This window comes from Lithobates pipiens, unplaced genomic scaffold (genome assembly GCF_037356315.1).
Source record: "Lithobates pipiens isolate NorthernLeopardFrog02 unplaced genomic scaffold, aLitPip1_a1.2 Scaffold_1, whole genome shotgun sequence".
Taxonomy (NCBI): domain Eukaryota; kingdom Metazoa; phylum Chordata; class Amphibia; order Anura; family Ranidae; genus Lithobates; species Lithobates pipiens.
In genome coordinates, this window is record NW_027507685.1 from 220,100,272 (window position 1) to 220,117,945 (window position 17,674).

Consider the following 17,674-nt stretch of genomic DNA (forward strand, 5'->3'; position numbering starts at 1 on the left):
GACTTTAGGAAAAACAAACATTTATACTCACCTAGGTGGATGCAGTGAGAATTTAGCGATCAAACACAACTGATCGCTCAGTTCTCCCCTCCACTCTAAGCAGAGAGCCGTAACTGTCAGTCACAAGCTCTCTGCTCTGCCTCCCCCCCCCCCCAGCGCTCACTGGAGCAATATGTTGTGGAGGGGGCAGGAAGGTCTGGCTCAGGCTCATGGCAGATCGCTGAGAGGCTGAGCCAGATGTTGGTCTAGGCATCTGGGTGGATCTCAACCATATGGTCAGGATCTTTTCAGAGCCTGGACCGGCTCTGGGACATCAACTAACAGCGGGCTTTAGCAGCTGTTGGCTGAAAATGGGTCTCAGGAGTGTAGAACTAAGTGCACTCCTGTGACTTATAGGGGAAGTATAGCCAAAATAGCTGTGGCTATGCTTCTCCTTTAAAGGAGAAGTCCAGCCTGAGCTTTTTAGGCTGGGTTTCTCCTATAGGTCACAGGAGTGCAATTTGTTTTTCACTCCTGTGACCCTGTTTTCAGCGGAGAGCGGTCTGAAGTCCGCTCTCCACTGATATTACCGCAATCAGTTGAGGCAGCGTATCATCTCGACTTCCGAAGTCTGGATCCGCCAGCTGCCTTGACTGATGGCAGTCTCAGCGGCTGACAGCCGATCCCCGCCTGTAAACAGCTCAGCGCTCTAATGAGCGTGGGGTAGCAAAGAAGAGAGATGCTGACTGACAGTCAGCAGCTCTCCACTCAAGGAGGTGAGAGTACCGAGCCAGCGGCAGTGTTTGGTGGCTCGGTTCTTAGTGTAGAGATGCCGGGGGACAGTTGCAGCATCGGTCTGATGCTGCATCCACTTAGGTAAGAATGAATCTCAAAAAAAAACAAAAAAAACATACTTCTATTTTAAGGAGTATGTAATAACACTTTTAATATACGTTTGCCACATCGTTTGGTTGTCCACCACTTTCATTTCAAATGGGCTGCTTGGGTACCGATACCTACTTTCAACCTCATCTATGCGACAGTGGGATTTTCTGTGCAGACCCTGTCACTATTTCCTGTGTATTTTGATTGTGGGTTTCCCCTTGTTCTTTGAACTCTCCCTTCCCTCCCACCTTCGCTTTGCAGTCTATAAGACAGGTTACTAGCATGCTTTTGCCATTGCTGTCTCTTGCATCCTGTGCCACGCGACAAAGCTCTTATCTCGCACAAATCATGCCTAGGACATTACCCAGAACCACTTGGGGTTTGCAGAGGCTGGCTACAGCGCTTCTCCTGCTCTGTCTTTTGGGTTTAGACACCGCTAACTCTACAAGGGTAAGTCTGTTTCCTGTTTCAGTTTGACTTTGGCACGAGTCCAATTTTTCTGTACAATTTGGATGATGAACATAAAAAACTAAAGAAAGCACTAAATTATCCAAGCCCATATCTTTCCCGTGTATGTGTGTAAAGCAGACAACTGATCTTGATGGGGCTATCTAGTCCAGCCTTTCTCATCCAGGGTTCTTCTTATGGTTCCTCCAGAGGTTGCTAGAGGTTCCTTGGGCAATCAGCAATTTCCGCCTCTCAGATGGTACTCACTGACCCATACTTCTTTGAATATTTTAAGAATCTACTAAAGTCAATAGGGAAGGTAAAAATATCTAGGTGCAGTGTATTGAAAGATAAAAAATATTTTATTTTAATTTTAAATTGAGTAGTGTAAGCAATGTATTTCTGCCTGTCTTCCTGTGATTCAGCATTTCTATTTGCACTGGTGACCAATGAGTGGACCACAGGGGTAAGAATGCAATATTTTAAGTTGTCCCCGGAACAGCAATCTAGGGCACATTTTCCAAAGGGGACAACTAAGGACTCTTTCACATGGGCGGCAGTGCTCACAGTTCCCATTGACTTTAATGGGTACATTTGACAGGTGGTGCCACCTGTCAAACTCTTCTATTTCAGTTAAAATGCAGAGCATTGCAGCTGCAACGGGTGTACAGCCCCCTCTAGCTGTAATGGTAGAATGTAGGTGGTCAGTTGGGAGCAGTATTGCTGAGACTCAGCTGCTTGGTTTTACCATTCCCTTGCAACCCATGTGAAAGAGATCTTACAGGACATGTTTCACACATTTCCTCTCACTTCCTATTGTGTTTGCAGGAAGTAAAGGGAAATATCCCAATGATAGGAGTTCTAATAATTGCCTACTCTAACCAAAACAAAAAAAAAGTTTTAACTTTAGATATAGAAGCATAGAACATCCAAAAGAGAGCATTGAGAACCCCTTATAATGGCTGAGGAAACCCATGAGATATGGTGGCTGTCTTGAATAGGAGACAACCAAAATTGGCACAAAAGAATTGGATGGACTGACCCAAAAAAACTTAGAGGATGAATTTATACTTCCTACTCCCCTTGGCTAGCCTTCTTGTGCCACCATGCCTTTACCCAAGCTAGCCTGCATCACACTGATAAGACCAGCTACGGGCTGGGGATGGAAAGGCTGAAAAAGACAGTTTGGCCAAAGGCCACCCGGAACAGATGACTAGAAAATTTGTTGGGACGAACTGCCATTTACATGAGACCCATCTCAATTTCAGTCTTAAATATTCTAGTATTCATAAGGACCTTCTACAAACTGTCACTTTATTCTGCTAACAGTTGAGTTCTAGGTGTGTGGACCCAGTACACTGTTCCACCAGAAAAAATTGTGCAGTCTAGAACCTGTTCTTCTGCACCAAAACGTGTTGCTGACAATAAGCAACATGATGTATAGTTGATCATGTTTCCCCCCCTTAAATCCCAGCCCCAGGTTATGTTGACCATACAGAAATCTTTCCCTCATCTCTACTACTCATTAAATTAACCCTAATGTGATTCTACATGTGGACCATCCTATTTTATTAAAGAAAATTACATAATCTGTTTGGCTGACTCCACTGCAGTATAAGTCTTTCCTCATCCTTTCCATGCCATGATTATAACATATTCCATTTTGGTAATGGTTAGATACTGTATTTCCTTATCAATCATCTATCAATTGTTAATAATTGTTCTGAAATAACATAGGACAGCCATACAAAATAGGAGTCAAAATTAAAAATATGTGACACTGCAGGGGAAATTTACTAAAACTGGTGCACACAGAATCTGGTGCAGCGGTGTATAGTTCTAGGTTTTATTGTCAAAGCCTAATTGAACAAGCTGAAGTTAGAAACTGAATAGACACCGCTGCACCAGATTCCGTGTGCACCAGTTTTAGTAAATCTCCACCTCTCTCTCTCAAGCTTCTCCTTCTCAGCAGACACCTCATGACCCATGCATTGATAATAACACAATGTGATCAGGTGCAGGACCACTGCAGAGTTCATTCATTTTTAAAATAGTTGATGTGGGCTGAATGTAGCTATGAGTGTATATATAGCAAAAGCTTTCTCTCTTTTTTTATTTTTATTTTTTTGTTACAGAGTAGGAGATGAGTTGGACCCTGTCTTTTTTTTTTTTTTGTTGCTGTTTGTGAGAGTCACTATCATTTCCTGTCCCAGAGACACAACAGGAAGTGGGAATCAGAGAGTCTTCAATGATTGTCACTGGACCAGGTGTCTCTGTTGGGCAAAGACGATTTCCCCTCATTTTCTGGTCCAGTAACAACTGGTTCATTTTGGGTTTCCCATCGTTTTCTGTGTTGCTGTTAATAGTCAACAGGAAAAATAAAGAAGCTGAATCCACAGACCGCAATAAAAACCTCATACATACATTCCAATGAGAGCGCCAAAAAAACGGACAGGGTTTTAATGATAGAATGTATTTACGGCTGAAACAAGCCAACGCATTTTGGGGGCCCAAACACCCTCCCCTTTTATCAAGGATTGGGAATTTCCACTGAGTTCCTTTTGATAAGGGGCCCTTGCTGCATTTACTAACATTGGCTTATCCTGCCCTCCTGAGGCTGTTCCAAGCAGTAAATCACAGTGCAGATCTATTTGGTATGTGCCACAGTCAAAATTCCTAAGCCCTGATGAAGACGGAGTGTTTTTGTCCCCTATAACACATTGTTTTTTGTGCTGTGGATCAGATTTATCTTTAAAAACCTTGGACCTTTAGACATTTGTTTGGTGTGCACATTGGACTGTATGTATGTGGATTCTCAACTCTGGGTCTTTTCCCTGTTCCTAAGGTGAGTCCCCATTTTGTAGAGTGCTGCTGCACCAGAATCAGTGTGCCCCATGACAATTTTAGTGGCCTGTAGGAAATCTGAATCCAGCGCCCCGTTTGTTCTTGTGTTTAGCCAAAAAGTTTTTTTGTGATATACTGTAGTTTAAGTCAAATTATATTTTTGTTTCCTAAATACAATAATAATAATATTAATAATATGACTTTCCTTCCTTTTCACAGAAAGATAGAAGCCACAGAAGCAGAAATCGAGGTATGGCCAAATTCTTATTCTATGCATCCTAACATCCTGCTATTTAGTTGTTTTGTCTGACCTGTGTGTCAATCAAATGTAATGCTGTGTGTCAGGAAGTATAATGTACCTGGTGCTGGAGGCCAATGGAGAGAGGGCTTTCCTTGCGGCTAAGTTCCAGGCTCCCCTGAAGGTGAAACAGGAGGAGTCAGGCCCAAAGTGTGGGTTTCCTGCTGGGATGTTCTGATTAGGATGCTTGTTAGAGGAACCCAGGAGTACAGCTGATGATACACTGGGGTGGTGTCTGCAGAAATTTGGTGCCCATGAGACATAACAGGTCTTTGGTAGCAAGGAGAGAGAAGCAAAGTCAGTTCAAAGTCAAGGTCAGGTGTCAGATGGGATTCAGAGCAAACATGGTCAGGTGGATAGCCAGTGTCATACACAATAGAGCAGGAAGGGAAGATTCAATATTCAACCTGAGGTCAGGTCAGGAGGCAGGCAGGAAACAGGTTCAGGATAAGCCACGTCAGTTACAGGAACAAGGGAATCACAGGAACAACGCACTGGAGGAGCCGAAGATTAACCGGCAACTGCAGACACATATATTACAATTTTTCGGCCGATGTCATTTTGCTTGTGGGCATTTGAAGCCCACAAGCAATTACTTCCTCCTTTCCTCGCTTCTGAGGAACCAGCATTCCTTGCTGGTTCCCACGCACACTTAGTAGCTACAGCTACGAGCTCTGTTATTTTGCAATGTTGCCAGGACAACGGGCGGCATGATGACGTCACGTTGTCAAAATCTCACACAGCACAGTGGTGTTGGGTGGCACAGTGGTGTTGGGTGGAACAGTGGTGTTGGGTGGCACAGTGGTGTAGTGGTTAGCACTCTCATAATATCTAATTGGCTTCTGTCTGAAATTGGCTCTAGTATATGAATGGGGACCTTGGATTGTGGGCTCCTTGAGGGAAGGGAACACTGCAAGTGAATTAGAGGAACTGAATTTATTCACTCTCGATAAGAAGAGATTAAGGGGGATATGATCAACATGTACAAATATATAAGGGGTCCATATAGTGAACTTGGTGTCGAGTTATTCACTTTACAGTCAAGAAAGAGGACAAGGGGGCACTCTTTACGTCTAGAGGAAAAGCGATTTCATCTCCAAATACGGAAAGGTTTCTTCACAGTAAGAGCTGTGAAAATGTGGAATAGACTCCCTGCAGAGGTGGTTCTGGCCAGCTCAGTGGATTGCTTTAAGAAAGGCCTGGATTATTTCCTAAGTGTACATAATATAACTGGGTACTAACATTTATAGGTAAAGTTGATCCGGGGAAAATCCAATTGCCTCTCGAGGGATCAGGAAGAAATTCTTTCCCCTGCTTTAGCAAATTGGATCGTGCTCTGCTGGGGTTTTTTGCCTTCCTCTGGATCAACTGTGGGTATAGAATTGGGTGTATGGGATTGTATGATATTATTATTATTATTTTTTTGTGGTTGAACTGGATGGGCTTGTGTCTTTTTTCAACCTGACTAACTATGTAACTATGTAACTTTGAGTGTGCAATGTACAGGGATAGGGAGAATTGTAGATACTCACTCAGGTTGAACTGGATGGACTGGTGTCTTTATTCAACCTTACTAACTATAAAACTATGAATAGTATTGGGCTCATGGATTCCTCAGAATACACCAACCAGGATATGAAACAGGAAAAAACTTGAAAGTGCAAATACAGTTTGAACCATTTATTGAATAAAGCAAAAAAGATCCCCTTCAGGGGTACTCACACAGATTCAGAGGCGTGTTTTGATTTAGATGAATCGCAAAGTCGCACGCTCCAAGGTGAGCATTTATTACCTGGGGGGGGGGGGGGGGGGGCACCTGAGTGATAACACCTTAGCACACACTTTAGCACAGCTTGGATCACATCTTTTGGATTACACAGACTGTGATCATTGCTGGATTAATGACGCAATTGGCCGCTATTTACATTCACATGAGCACTTTGTTATATGATCTAAATCACGTTTTTCAGCACGGTCATTATTGACTTATTTGGACACTATATTATCCATAGTATGTTATATGTGTATTAACATTTATAATTCACTGGTTAAATATTTATTTTATTTGATATCAACCACCAGAGTACTTGTTCTTCCATATGAGCCTGGATAGCCTCAACAGGGACATGTTTTCTAGGTAAAACTGTTTAACCACTTCCCGACCACCTCACGCAAATATACTGAGGCAGAAGGGCACGTACAGGCAGATTAACATACCTGTGCGTTGCCCTTTAAGAATCGGCTCGCAGGTGCGCACCCGCCGGGGGCTCCGTGACCGTGATCGCAGGTCCCGCGGACCCGATGTCCACGGGGATACCCACGATCGTCTCATGGTGAGGAAGAACGGGGAGATGCTAATGTAAACAGGCATCTCCCCATTCTGCCTAATGACAGTGTCATTGATCAGCTCTCCCTGTAAATGGGAGCGGCGATCAGTGATATGTCACACACAGCCCCTCCCCCCACAGTTAGAATTGCTCCCTAGGACATACTTAACCCCTACAGTGCCACCTAGTGGTTATTTCCTTCACTGCCAGTGGCATTTTTACAGTAATCAATGCAATTTTTTAGCATTGATCGCTGTATTAATACCAATAGTCCCAAAAATGTGTCAAAATTGTCCGTTGTGTCCGCCATAATGTCGCAGTCACATAAAAACCACTGATCGCCGCCATTACTAGTAAAAATATTAAAAAATCAATAAAAATGCCATAAAACTATCCTCTATTTTATAGACGCTATAACTTATGCGCAAACCAATCAATAAACGCTTATTGCGATTGTTTTTTACCAAAAATATGTAGAATACGCATCGGCCTAAACTGAGGAAAAAAAATGTTTTTTTAAATGTTTTTTGGGGATATTTATAATAGCCGCGCACATACATAAATACTGTAAATAAAATTTAATATAAACACCTATGAGTGATTAATTGATTGCAATAGTAGTGAAAAAAGTTAATCTACCCCTCTAATAAATCAAGCAAACCATAATTTATAGAAAGAATTATAAATAGCAAGTGGTAAAAAAAATCCCAGGGAAGTGATAAAAAAGTCCAATAAATGAAAAATAGTCCAGTGAAAACTTAATAAATACCTAAATTTCATAAGAATTCATGGAAAAATAAAAAATATTAGATTAATAGTAGCAATAAAAATGAAATGTAAAAAATATATATTAGTGATAATAAAAAATGGGTGATAATATGAGTGTAATAATAATGTAAAAATAAAAAATAATAAAAAGTGTTCAATCCCCTGTGCAACCAAAACACACCAAGGATCGTGACCACCACCACACTAAATATGCGCTTACCAAAAGGCAAGCGATTTCATGCCCATAGTCAATCTCCACAGCACCTCCTCAGACCATGATCACAGTAGGCTCCCTTATTGAAACAGGCCGGGACCGTCAACAGCAGCACGTGACGCAGAAAGGCAGTACTTGGGATTCCAGGGAAATGGAAAGAAGACTCCCCATAGCATAATTCCGTATAACAAATTTAATAAAAGTAAAGAAATACACTTACATAGAAAGCAGTAAAAACGCCCATAAAAATGCTGACCGGCATGCAGTCGCCTGTCCAACCTACACTGTATCGCGATGACGTCAGCATGTCTGCCACCCGACGTACGTTTCGTCATAAAAAGACTTATTTGTGGGGACCAGGCGACACACTGACTCATCGCTTTATACAACAACACATTCCAACCAAGCCTCGCTGTGAAGCATAAGTGGCCCATCCAGATTGGCTGATTCGCCACAATGCAATATAAGAATGTCACTAAATACTCTAACTTTTTTAAAATAAATAGTAAATAAAAATAACAACTATTTAAACATACCTGAAAAGTGAAAATATAATGGAGTAAAAACTAAAAAATATATATATAAATAAACTGACATCTGTGAATCATTATCTGTGAAAGAACTGACTCATCACTTTATATAACACATTGGAACCAAGCCTCGCTATGAAGCTTAAGCTGCCCATCCAGATTGGCTGATTACCAACAATGCAATATAAGAATGTCAATAAATACTCTAACTGTTTTAAAATAAATAGTAAATAAAAATAACAGCTATTTAAATGTACCTGAAAAAATGAAAATATATAAAGGAATAGCAACTAAAAAATATATATATAAATAAACTGACATTTGTGAATCAGGCTATTTCTTCTATGTCCACAATGATGCCATCACATATAAGTGAGGACAAAACTCCTCACTGACATCTAGTGGGGCAATAAGTAATAACAATCAGGCTATTTCGTCTCTCTCCACAGTTATAACATCCCATATAAATGTGGATAGACCGCAACACTGACATCTAGTGGGAAAATGGAAAAATAAAATCCCATTACCATAACACAAAGGAACTGGGACCTCGAAAAATCTAATATCCCAACACCCTACAAAAAATAGAAATAAAACCAGAAGTCATATATAAAGAAATAACAACTAAAAAAAATATATATGTATAGACTGACATCTGTGAACCAGGCTATTCCTTCTGTGTCCACAATGATGCCATCACATATAAGTGAGGACAAAACTCCTCACTGACATTTAGTGGGGCAATAAGTAATTACAATCAGGCTATTTCATCTCTCTCCACAGTTATAACATCCCATATAAATGCGGATAGACCTCAACACTGACATCTAGTGGGACAATAGGGAATTAAATCCCATTAGCATAACCCAAAGGAATTGGGACCTCAAAAAATCTAATATCCCAACGCCCTACAAAAAATGAAAATAAAACCAGATGTCAAATAGTCCATAGTATACCTACGTGGTGATAAATCACTCTACCCAATATGGAAAAAGGTATATTAAAATAAATAACAACACCATTGAAGCAAAAAACGCCACAACGTGTTCACTAATGGGATGGAGGTTATTTCATATCCAACCATCACATCCTAAATCAGCCTCAACCAATATCGCTTATCAGCAGACATTGTGCCAACATTACCTCTAACCACGATATGTAACTAAATTACTGGGAAACTGACTCAAATCGCCACCCTCACAATAGCATAGTATCACATTATCCCACTGCAAAAATCAAAAAGTATATATCAAATAAAAATAAAAATTAATTAAAAAATAAAAAATAAACCCAATAGATATGGCCACTGAGGCTTCACAGCAAGTTCACAGAAATTATATTAAAATTAATTGGTATCAGGAAGTATCAATAAAAGCATTTATATCAATGTCCACATTCAACCCAAAAGGGGCAGAGCATTTTATTTTATGAATCCATGCCATCTCAAGTCTCGAGATTCCCCGTACTAAGGAACCACCTCTCCAACGAGGAGTATAACAATCAATGCCAAGAAAAATGGTCTTAGCCGGATCTTTATTATGGACCTCCAGGTAATGTCTTGAGACTGGATGTTTAGGAAAGCAGTGGCTGATATTAGTTATATGCTCGATGAGTCTCGCTAAGAGGGCCTGCTTAGTCCTGCCCACATACTGCAGCCCACATGAGCACTGCAGCAGGTATACGACCCCCTTGGTGGAACACATAACAAAAGGCTTAATATCAAACTCTTTCAGGGTGCTGGATGATGTGAAATTATGGGTTCTCTATGCGTGCACCCACTCAACGAGCAGACCCTACACCTCCTGCACTGATAGAACTCAGTTAGATTCTAGAAAAAAACTCTTTTAATAGGCGGTGGATCTAAAATATTAGGTGGCACTCTGCCCCTAATAGAAGGAGCTCCCTTATAAACAACCTGTGGCACCTAATATTTTAGATGGGTGCACGCATAGAAGAACCCACAAATTCACATCATCCAGCACCCTGAAAGAGTTTGAAATTAAGCCTTTTGTTACATGTTCTACTGAGGGGGTTGTATACCTGCTGCAGTGCCCATGTGGGCTGCAGTATGTGGACAGGACTAAGTAGGCCGTCTCGGTGAGACGCAACAAGCATATAACTAATATTCACAGCTTTCCTAAACATCCAGTCTTGAGACATTACCTAGAGGTCCATAATAAATATCCGGCTCAGACCATTTTCTTGGCATTGATCGTTATACTCCTCATTGGAGAGGTGGTTCCTTAGTATGGGGAATCTCGAGACTTGAGATGGCGTGGATTCATAAAATAAAATGCTATACCCCTTTTGGGTTGAATGTGGACATTGATATAAATGCTTTTATTGATAATTCCTGATACCAATTAATTTTAATATAATTTCTGTGAACTTGCTGTGAAGCCTCAGTGGCCATATCCATTGGGTTTAGTTTTTAATTAATTTTTATTTTTATTTATTTGATATATACTTTTTGATTTTTGCAGTGGGATAATGTGATACTATGCTATTGTGAGGGTGGCGATTTGAGGCCGTTTCCCAGTAATTTAGTTACATATCGTGGTTAGAGGGAATGTTGGCACAATGTCTGCTGATAAGCGATATTTGTTGAGGCTGATTTGGGATGTGATGGTTGGATATGAAATAACCTCCATCCCATTAGTGAACATGTTGTGGCGTTTTTTGCTTCAATGGTGTTGTTATTTATTTTAATATACCTTTTTCCATATTGCGTAGAGTGATTTCTCAACACGTGGTATACTATGGACTATTTGACATCTGGTTTTATTTTCATTTTTTGTAGGGTGTTGGGATATTAGATTTTTTGAGGTCCCAGTTCCTTTGGGTTATGTTAATGGAATTTAATTCCCTATTGTCCCACTAGATGTCAGTGTTGAGGTCTATCCGCATCTACATGGGATGTTATAACTGTGGAGAGTGACGAAACAGCCTGATTGTAATTATGTATTGCCCCACTAGATGTCAGTGAGGAGTTCTGTCAGAACTTACATGTGATGGCATTATTGTAGACACAGAGGAATAGGCTGGTTCATAGATGTCAGTCTATACATATATTTTTTTTAGTTGTTATTTCTTTATATATGACATCTGGTTTATTTCTATTTTTTGTAGGGTGTTGGGATATTAGATTTTTCGAGGTCCCAGTTCCTTTGTGTTATGGTAATGGGATTTTATTTTTCCATTTTCCCACTAGATGTCAGTGTTGCGGTCTATCCACATTTATATGGGATGTTATAACTGTGGAGAGAGACGAAATAGCCTGATTGCAATTACTTATTGCCCCACTAGATGTCAGTGAGGAGTTTTGTCCTCACTTATATGTGATGGCATCATTGTGGACATAGAAGGAATAGCCTGATTCACAAATGTCAGTTTATTTATATATATATTTTTAGTTGCTATTCCTTTATATATTTTCATTTTTCAGGTACATTTAAATAGCTGTTATTTTTATTTACTATTTATTTTAAAACAGTTAGAGTATTTATTGACATTCTTATATTGCATTGTGGTGAATCAGCCAATCTGGATGGGCAGCTTATACTTCACAGCGAAGCTTGGTTCCAATGTGTTACATAAAGTGATGAGTCAGTGCTTTCACAGATAATGATTCACAAATGTCAGTTTATTTATATATATATATATATTTTAGTTGTTACTCCATTATATTTTCATTTTTCAGGTATATTTAAATAGTTGTTATTTTTATTTACTATTTATTAAAAAAAAAGTTTGAGTATTTAGTGACATTCTTATATTGCATTGTAGTGAATCAGCCAATCTGGATGGGCCGCTTATGCTTCACAGCGAGGCTTGGTTGGAATGTGTTGTTATATAAAGCGATGAGTCAGTGTATCGCCTGGCCCCCACAAATAAGTCTGTTTACGACGAAACGTACGTCGGGTGGCAGACATGCTGACGTCATTGCGATACAGTGTAGGTTGGATGGGCGATTGCATGCCGGCCGGCATTTTTTATGGGTGTTTTTACTGCTTTCTATGTAAGTGTATTTCTTTACTTTTATTACATTTGTTATACGGAATTATGCTATGGTGGGTCTTCTTTTCATTTCCCTGGAATCCTGAGTACTGCCTTTCTGTGTCACGTGCTACTGTTGACGGTCCCGGCCTGTTTCATTCAATAAGGGAGCCTACTGTGATCATGGTCTGAGGAGGTGCTGTGGAGATTGACTATTAGTGTGGGGGGTGGTCACGATCCTTGGTGTGTTTTGGTTGCACAGAAGATTGAACACTTTTTATTATTTTTTATTTTATTTTTTATTTTTACATTATTATTACACTAATATTATCACCAATTATTTTATTATTATCACTAATATATATGTTTTACATTAAATTTTTATTGCTACTATTAATCTAATATTTTTTTATTTTTCCATGAATTCTTATGAAATTTAGGTATTTATTAAGTTTTCACTGGACTATTTTTCATTTATTGGACTTTTTTATCACTTCACTGGGATTTTTTGAATTCCATTTTTAACACTTGTTATTAATAATTCTTTCTATAAATTATGGTATGCTTGATTTATTAGAGGGGTAGATCAACCTTTTTCACTACTATTGCAATCAATTAATCACTCTTAGATGTTTATATTTAATTTTATTTATAGTATTTATGTATGTGTGCGTTTTTTTTTCTTTTGCTATCTTATTGTGTTTACGTGTATCTTGTAAAACTGAGCTGCAACGATTTTTAGTTGTACTAGTGTTGATTTAGGTTTAGCGCGGTATTTCTTTTTCTTTTTGATCTATTTATAATAGCATGAAGTACAAAATAATGCGTTTTTTTTCAAAATTTACGCTATTTTTTTGTTTATAGCGCAAAAAATTAAAACTGCAGAGGTGATTAAATACCACCAAAAGAAAGCTCTATTTGTGGGGAAAAAAACGGACATCAATTTTGTTTGGGAGTTATGTTGCATGACCGCACAATTGTCAGTTAAAGCAACGCAGTGCCGAATCGCAAAAAGTGCTCTGGTCAGGAAGGGGGTAAATTTTTTCGGGCTAAAGTGGTTAAAAGGGGATTGTCCTCATTTTGAAGAGATGTCCCCCCACTTCCCATTGTATCTTCAAGCGGGGAAATAAAAGGAAATTTTCCAAATGACAGGAGTTTTAATTATTCCTTACCCAAGCCAAAAAATCTTTTCTTTACATTACTGTACATGAATAGAAAATCCAAAAGGAGTATGAGGAGCCCCTTATAATTGTCTGAGGCAATCCAACAGATATGAGTTTGGTGGCTGTTTTAAGCAGGAGACACCTGTCCAAAACTAGAAAAACAGAATTGGGTGGACTCCTTTGGCCATCCATCTTATACTATCACGGGTCCTACCCAAGCTAGCCTTTGCTTCACACTGACGAGACCAATCATCACAGCTACATAAGAACAGCTTAGGCTTGACATTGTTGGTCAAACTGGACACATGGACCCGATGACTGGAAATTCTATTAGGACCAACTGTGAGTCTCAGTCATGCTCTATTTCGGACCATGCTGACAGTTTATGAAATCTCCTAATCACAACAAAGTGCAGTCTCCGAGGCTGTCATCCTTAACCTTTATCCACCATTTGAGGAGTCACTGCTCTGGAGCCAGTATGTGCAATCTCTGTCAGAGATCCTGATACTTTGGCTGCATGTTTGTTCCAGATCAGGGTCTAAGTACTAAAGGAAGGACGACAGCATATTTTGCAAGCAATTTAATTATGCTGTAGTAGCATACTTTTATTTGATCCCTCTAAATTATCAAAAGTGATTCAAATTTGTCTCTCTCCTTCCACAGGCCAGATACCCGCTGCTCACCTTGAAGGTACGAATCTCATGTCAATGTACTATTTCAATTATAGCTAAACTCCCATCCTCTTCCTCCTTCATCTTCTTTCTTACTTCTCCTTGTCTTCTTCCTCCACCAATCCTCTTTCTCCTCAATCTTTCATCCATCCCTTTCCCTACCTCACACCCATACTCTACCCACTCTTATTGTTCTTTCACACTCTTCTTCCCGACAGCCCCCCACTACCTCCTCTTGCTTCCCCACAACATTCTATCAACTCCACCTTCTCTCCTCTCCTTTCCCCACATCCTTTTTCTATCTACTCTCCAACACCCCCCTATCCTGCACTTCTGTCTTCTACATCCTCAACTACCTTGTCTTTCTCCACCACAATCCTCCACTTTATCCCTTACCACCCTCTTCTGTTTTTCCCATCACCCTCGTTTTCTTTACCTTTGTACCCTCCTCTTAGCCCTTGTACACACGGTCGGAGAATCCGTCGGAATGTGTCCTATCAGACTGTGTTGTCGGATAATCCGACTGTGTGTGGTATGCAACTTGTTGGAAATATTTTCCGACAAACTGGTCCGATCGGACATACTCCGATCATGTGTAGAGAATTTTGATCGGACCAAGTGCCACGCATGCTCAGATCAAATTCCTACATCAAAGCTATTGGCTACTAGTCTGAATGTAATCCCATCGTAACGAAATTATGTCATCACGTTCTGAAAGATCGGATTTTTCGACAACTTTGTCCGACCGTGTGTATGCAACAGTTTCAGACAAGATCCGACGGACAAAATCCGACGGATTTGGTTGTCGAAATCTCCGACCGTGTGTACAGGGGCTTACTCCTCACATTTCTTCTTCTTCCCTCTCTTTCTTCTGTGATGATTTTTATTTATTTTTTATCCTTGTTGTATTTACCAACTTTGGCAAACTTTCTCTTCAGCTGTCACACCCATTAATGGATCTCTGATCTGGACCAACAATACGGAAAGCGCCTTCGTCCATGGTGGGCTCTCACTAACCAACAATGAGGTGCACATCAAACAGAAGGGTCTTTACTTTGTCTACACCCAGGCTACATTTGACATTGTAGCCTGCCTTAAGGATAAACCCTTCCTCCTCTCCCATGCTGTGATCCTAAATTCCATACAGCTGCAAGACAAAATACAACTCCTCCATGCACAGAAGACCGTCTGCGAAGAGAAAATTGCAGGGAAGCCCAAAAATTCAGCTGTAACCCTTGGATGGAGGAAGTCCATCTTCCAAGGAGGGGTGTTCCAGCTGGAAAACGGAGATGTGCTGTACACCCACACCTTAGAAATGAACTACCTGCTGGGCCAGGGTGGTGCCACCTACTTCGGCTTGTATGCTTTGTAACTGGTAAGGGTCTCCAGGACAACTGTGCTAAAATCAGAGAGTTCCCTTAGTTTGCTTTCAAGTGGGCAAATTCGAAAAAATATCTGATGCAGTCTGTCAATAGCAAAACAACAGTTTTGTATTTGTGATTGCCACTTACAACATAGTTTTACCTGTTTATACTGCCAGTAGATCTGTTAATCTCACGCTTTCTTTACCGGGGAGGGGGGGGGACAATGTAAAGGAGTATTGTCATTTGCGAGATAGAGTAGTCTTATGGTCCCTGTCAGTGTGATATGGTTTGTCCCAAGAAATGTAACTGTCACTTTTGCTGGACAGCGTGGCCTATTACAAAAGGTCAACAAATCTGCAAGCAAGACTCAGAAAAACAAAACTGCAGTGTTAATGCTATTTACTGACTGAATCATAGGTATCTGTTCACACTTTAATCTGGATTCTGCATGGACGACTGAAGACAGAATCCAGAGATCACCATACAGGTGATCTGGGAATGTACACCTAAAAGCCTCTGTGTGCTGTACAGTCGTGCCTAGAAGAAACAACTAATGAACAGAATGGGTGGGCTCCCTGTATGTATATTAATGTTTCATTTTCAATTTTGATTGGAGTGTGCTTTTAAGAATCATTTATAAGTGATCATCTGACAAAGCTGTATTGCCAAAAAAACAGTGAATCGGAGGGGAGAACACTGGGATGAAATACTTTTTGTTGTCTAGGAAAACAATATCACTAAAAGGCTTCCACAAATTCCCTGATGAAGGTGTTAAATGTACAATCCCATCAAACTGAAATGTGGTTGGTAAATTTAGAGGGATAAAGCTTAACCTCCCAGGAACATTGAGTTTTGTCCAATACAATAAGGATAATGAGTGGATATATTGAATGTTGTCCATACATTGCTTAGGTAAACCAGCTTTCCCTATTTTGTTCAGTCTTCTGGAGATTGGGTGTTCATGGAACACCTCACCCCGAGTCTGACATTGTGCATGTGATTGGTTCTCAACTCCGTGCCCCCCAGGCTTTCTGCTGTTGCCTAATTATGCATGCTTGATCTTTCAGAAATGTCTGACCTAATAAGGTGATGCAATTCGATATTCACTTCAAAATTTATTCTAGATATGCTTGGATGTTTGAAGGAAACCTCCCTTGAAAGAAACATAGGGGATGTCATTGATGACTTTGGAGTTGATTTACTAAAGATGGAGTGTGCAAAATCTGGTGCAGCTCTGCACAGAATCCAATCAGCTTCAAGGTTTTTGGGTCAAAGCTTAATAGAACAAGCTGAAGTTAGATAGAACCATGCACAGCTGTATCAGATTTTTCACTCTCCAGTTTTAGTATATCAACCCATTTGTCTTCTAAAATTCTAGATGCCTGGCTAGCATGCTGACCTTTGGTTTTAATACTTTGAGTTACCGTTGTTGATTCACTTTACCGGGGGGGGGGGGGGGGTGACGCAGTCAACAGATCTGCAAGCAAGACAGCTGCCATACAACAGACTTCCATACAACAGCTTTTTTCAAAGCTTTTTACTTTCCAAGAGAAGCTTCGATTGTAAGGGAATTTTCTCCAGCGCTTAGTGACTGTGGTGAAATTTCACTTTGCGAAGAATACCCAATTAAATGCAAGGTAAATTAAAAAAAAAAAAAAAAGCATTTTTGCTTGCATGTGATTGGATAATGGAAGTCAGCGGAGCTTCATCTCATTCACTAAGCCTTGGGGAAAATGAATTTGTAAAGCACAACTTCCCTTTCAAAGTGAACAGTCTATTTGCCTTTAATAAATCAATCCTCATACCCCCCCCCCCCCCCCCATCTCAGAACAACAAGTATGCAGATAGGGACCTTCGACTTTACTCTGACCTTCGTGAGTTTTGTAATTGGGACTCCAAAATTACTTAAAGCCCAACTCTGGGCTGCTTTTAAATGCAGCCAGGAATTGGGGTATAAAGCAATCAGGTACCCAACAGCTTCTGGTTTCAGTGGCAGCACCCATATTTCTCGTAGAAAAGGTTCACTGAAAAGCAAAGACAGACTCACTTCTCTTCATTTCCTATGACATTACCAGACAGGAATCTTTCTTTCTTCTCTGTATTTTAGTCTCATAAAATATTTACTAACCGTATCCTTGAATGTAATCCAATTCCAGTTCCCCTAAAGACACCAATTGCATTTTTAAGT

At 40.1% G+C, this 17,674-nt stretch overlaps 1 protein-coding gene across 1 annotated transcript; it reads left to right on the forward strand.

Annotated features, from left to right (window-relative positions):
- Positions 1 to 1,173: 1,173 nt before the first annotated feature.
- Positions 1,174 to 16,927, forward strand: LOC143983376 (lymphotoxin-alpha-like). Its single transcript, XM_077482988.1, has 4 exons — positions 1,174 to 1,314; positions 4,375 to 4,405; positions 14,115 to 14,141; positions 15,061 to 16,927. Exons 1-4 carry the CDS (start codon positions 1,213 to 1,215, stop codon positions 15,492 to 15,494), a joined length of 594 nt encoding a protein of 197 aa, XP_077339114.1. The 5' UTR covers positions 1,174 to 1,212; the 3' UTR covers positions 15,495 to 16,927.
- Positions 16,928 to 17,674: the final 747 nt, after the last annotated feature.

Coding starts and splice junctions, on each gene's coding strand:
- LOC143983376 (XM_077482988.1), top strand. CDS start 1,213: ATGCCTAGGACATTACCCAGAACCACTTGGGGTTTGCAGAGGCTGGCT. Junction 1,315..4,374: donor ACACCGCTAACTCTACAAGG/GTAAGTCTGTTT, acceptor TCCTTTTCACAG/AAAGATAGAAGCCACAGAAG. Junction 14,142..15,060: donor ACCCGCTGCTCACCTTGAAG/GTACGAATCTCA, acceptor CTTTCTCTTCAG/CTGTCACACCCATTAATGGA.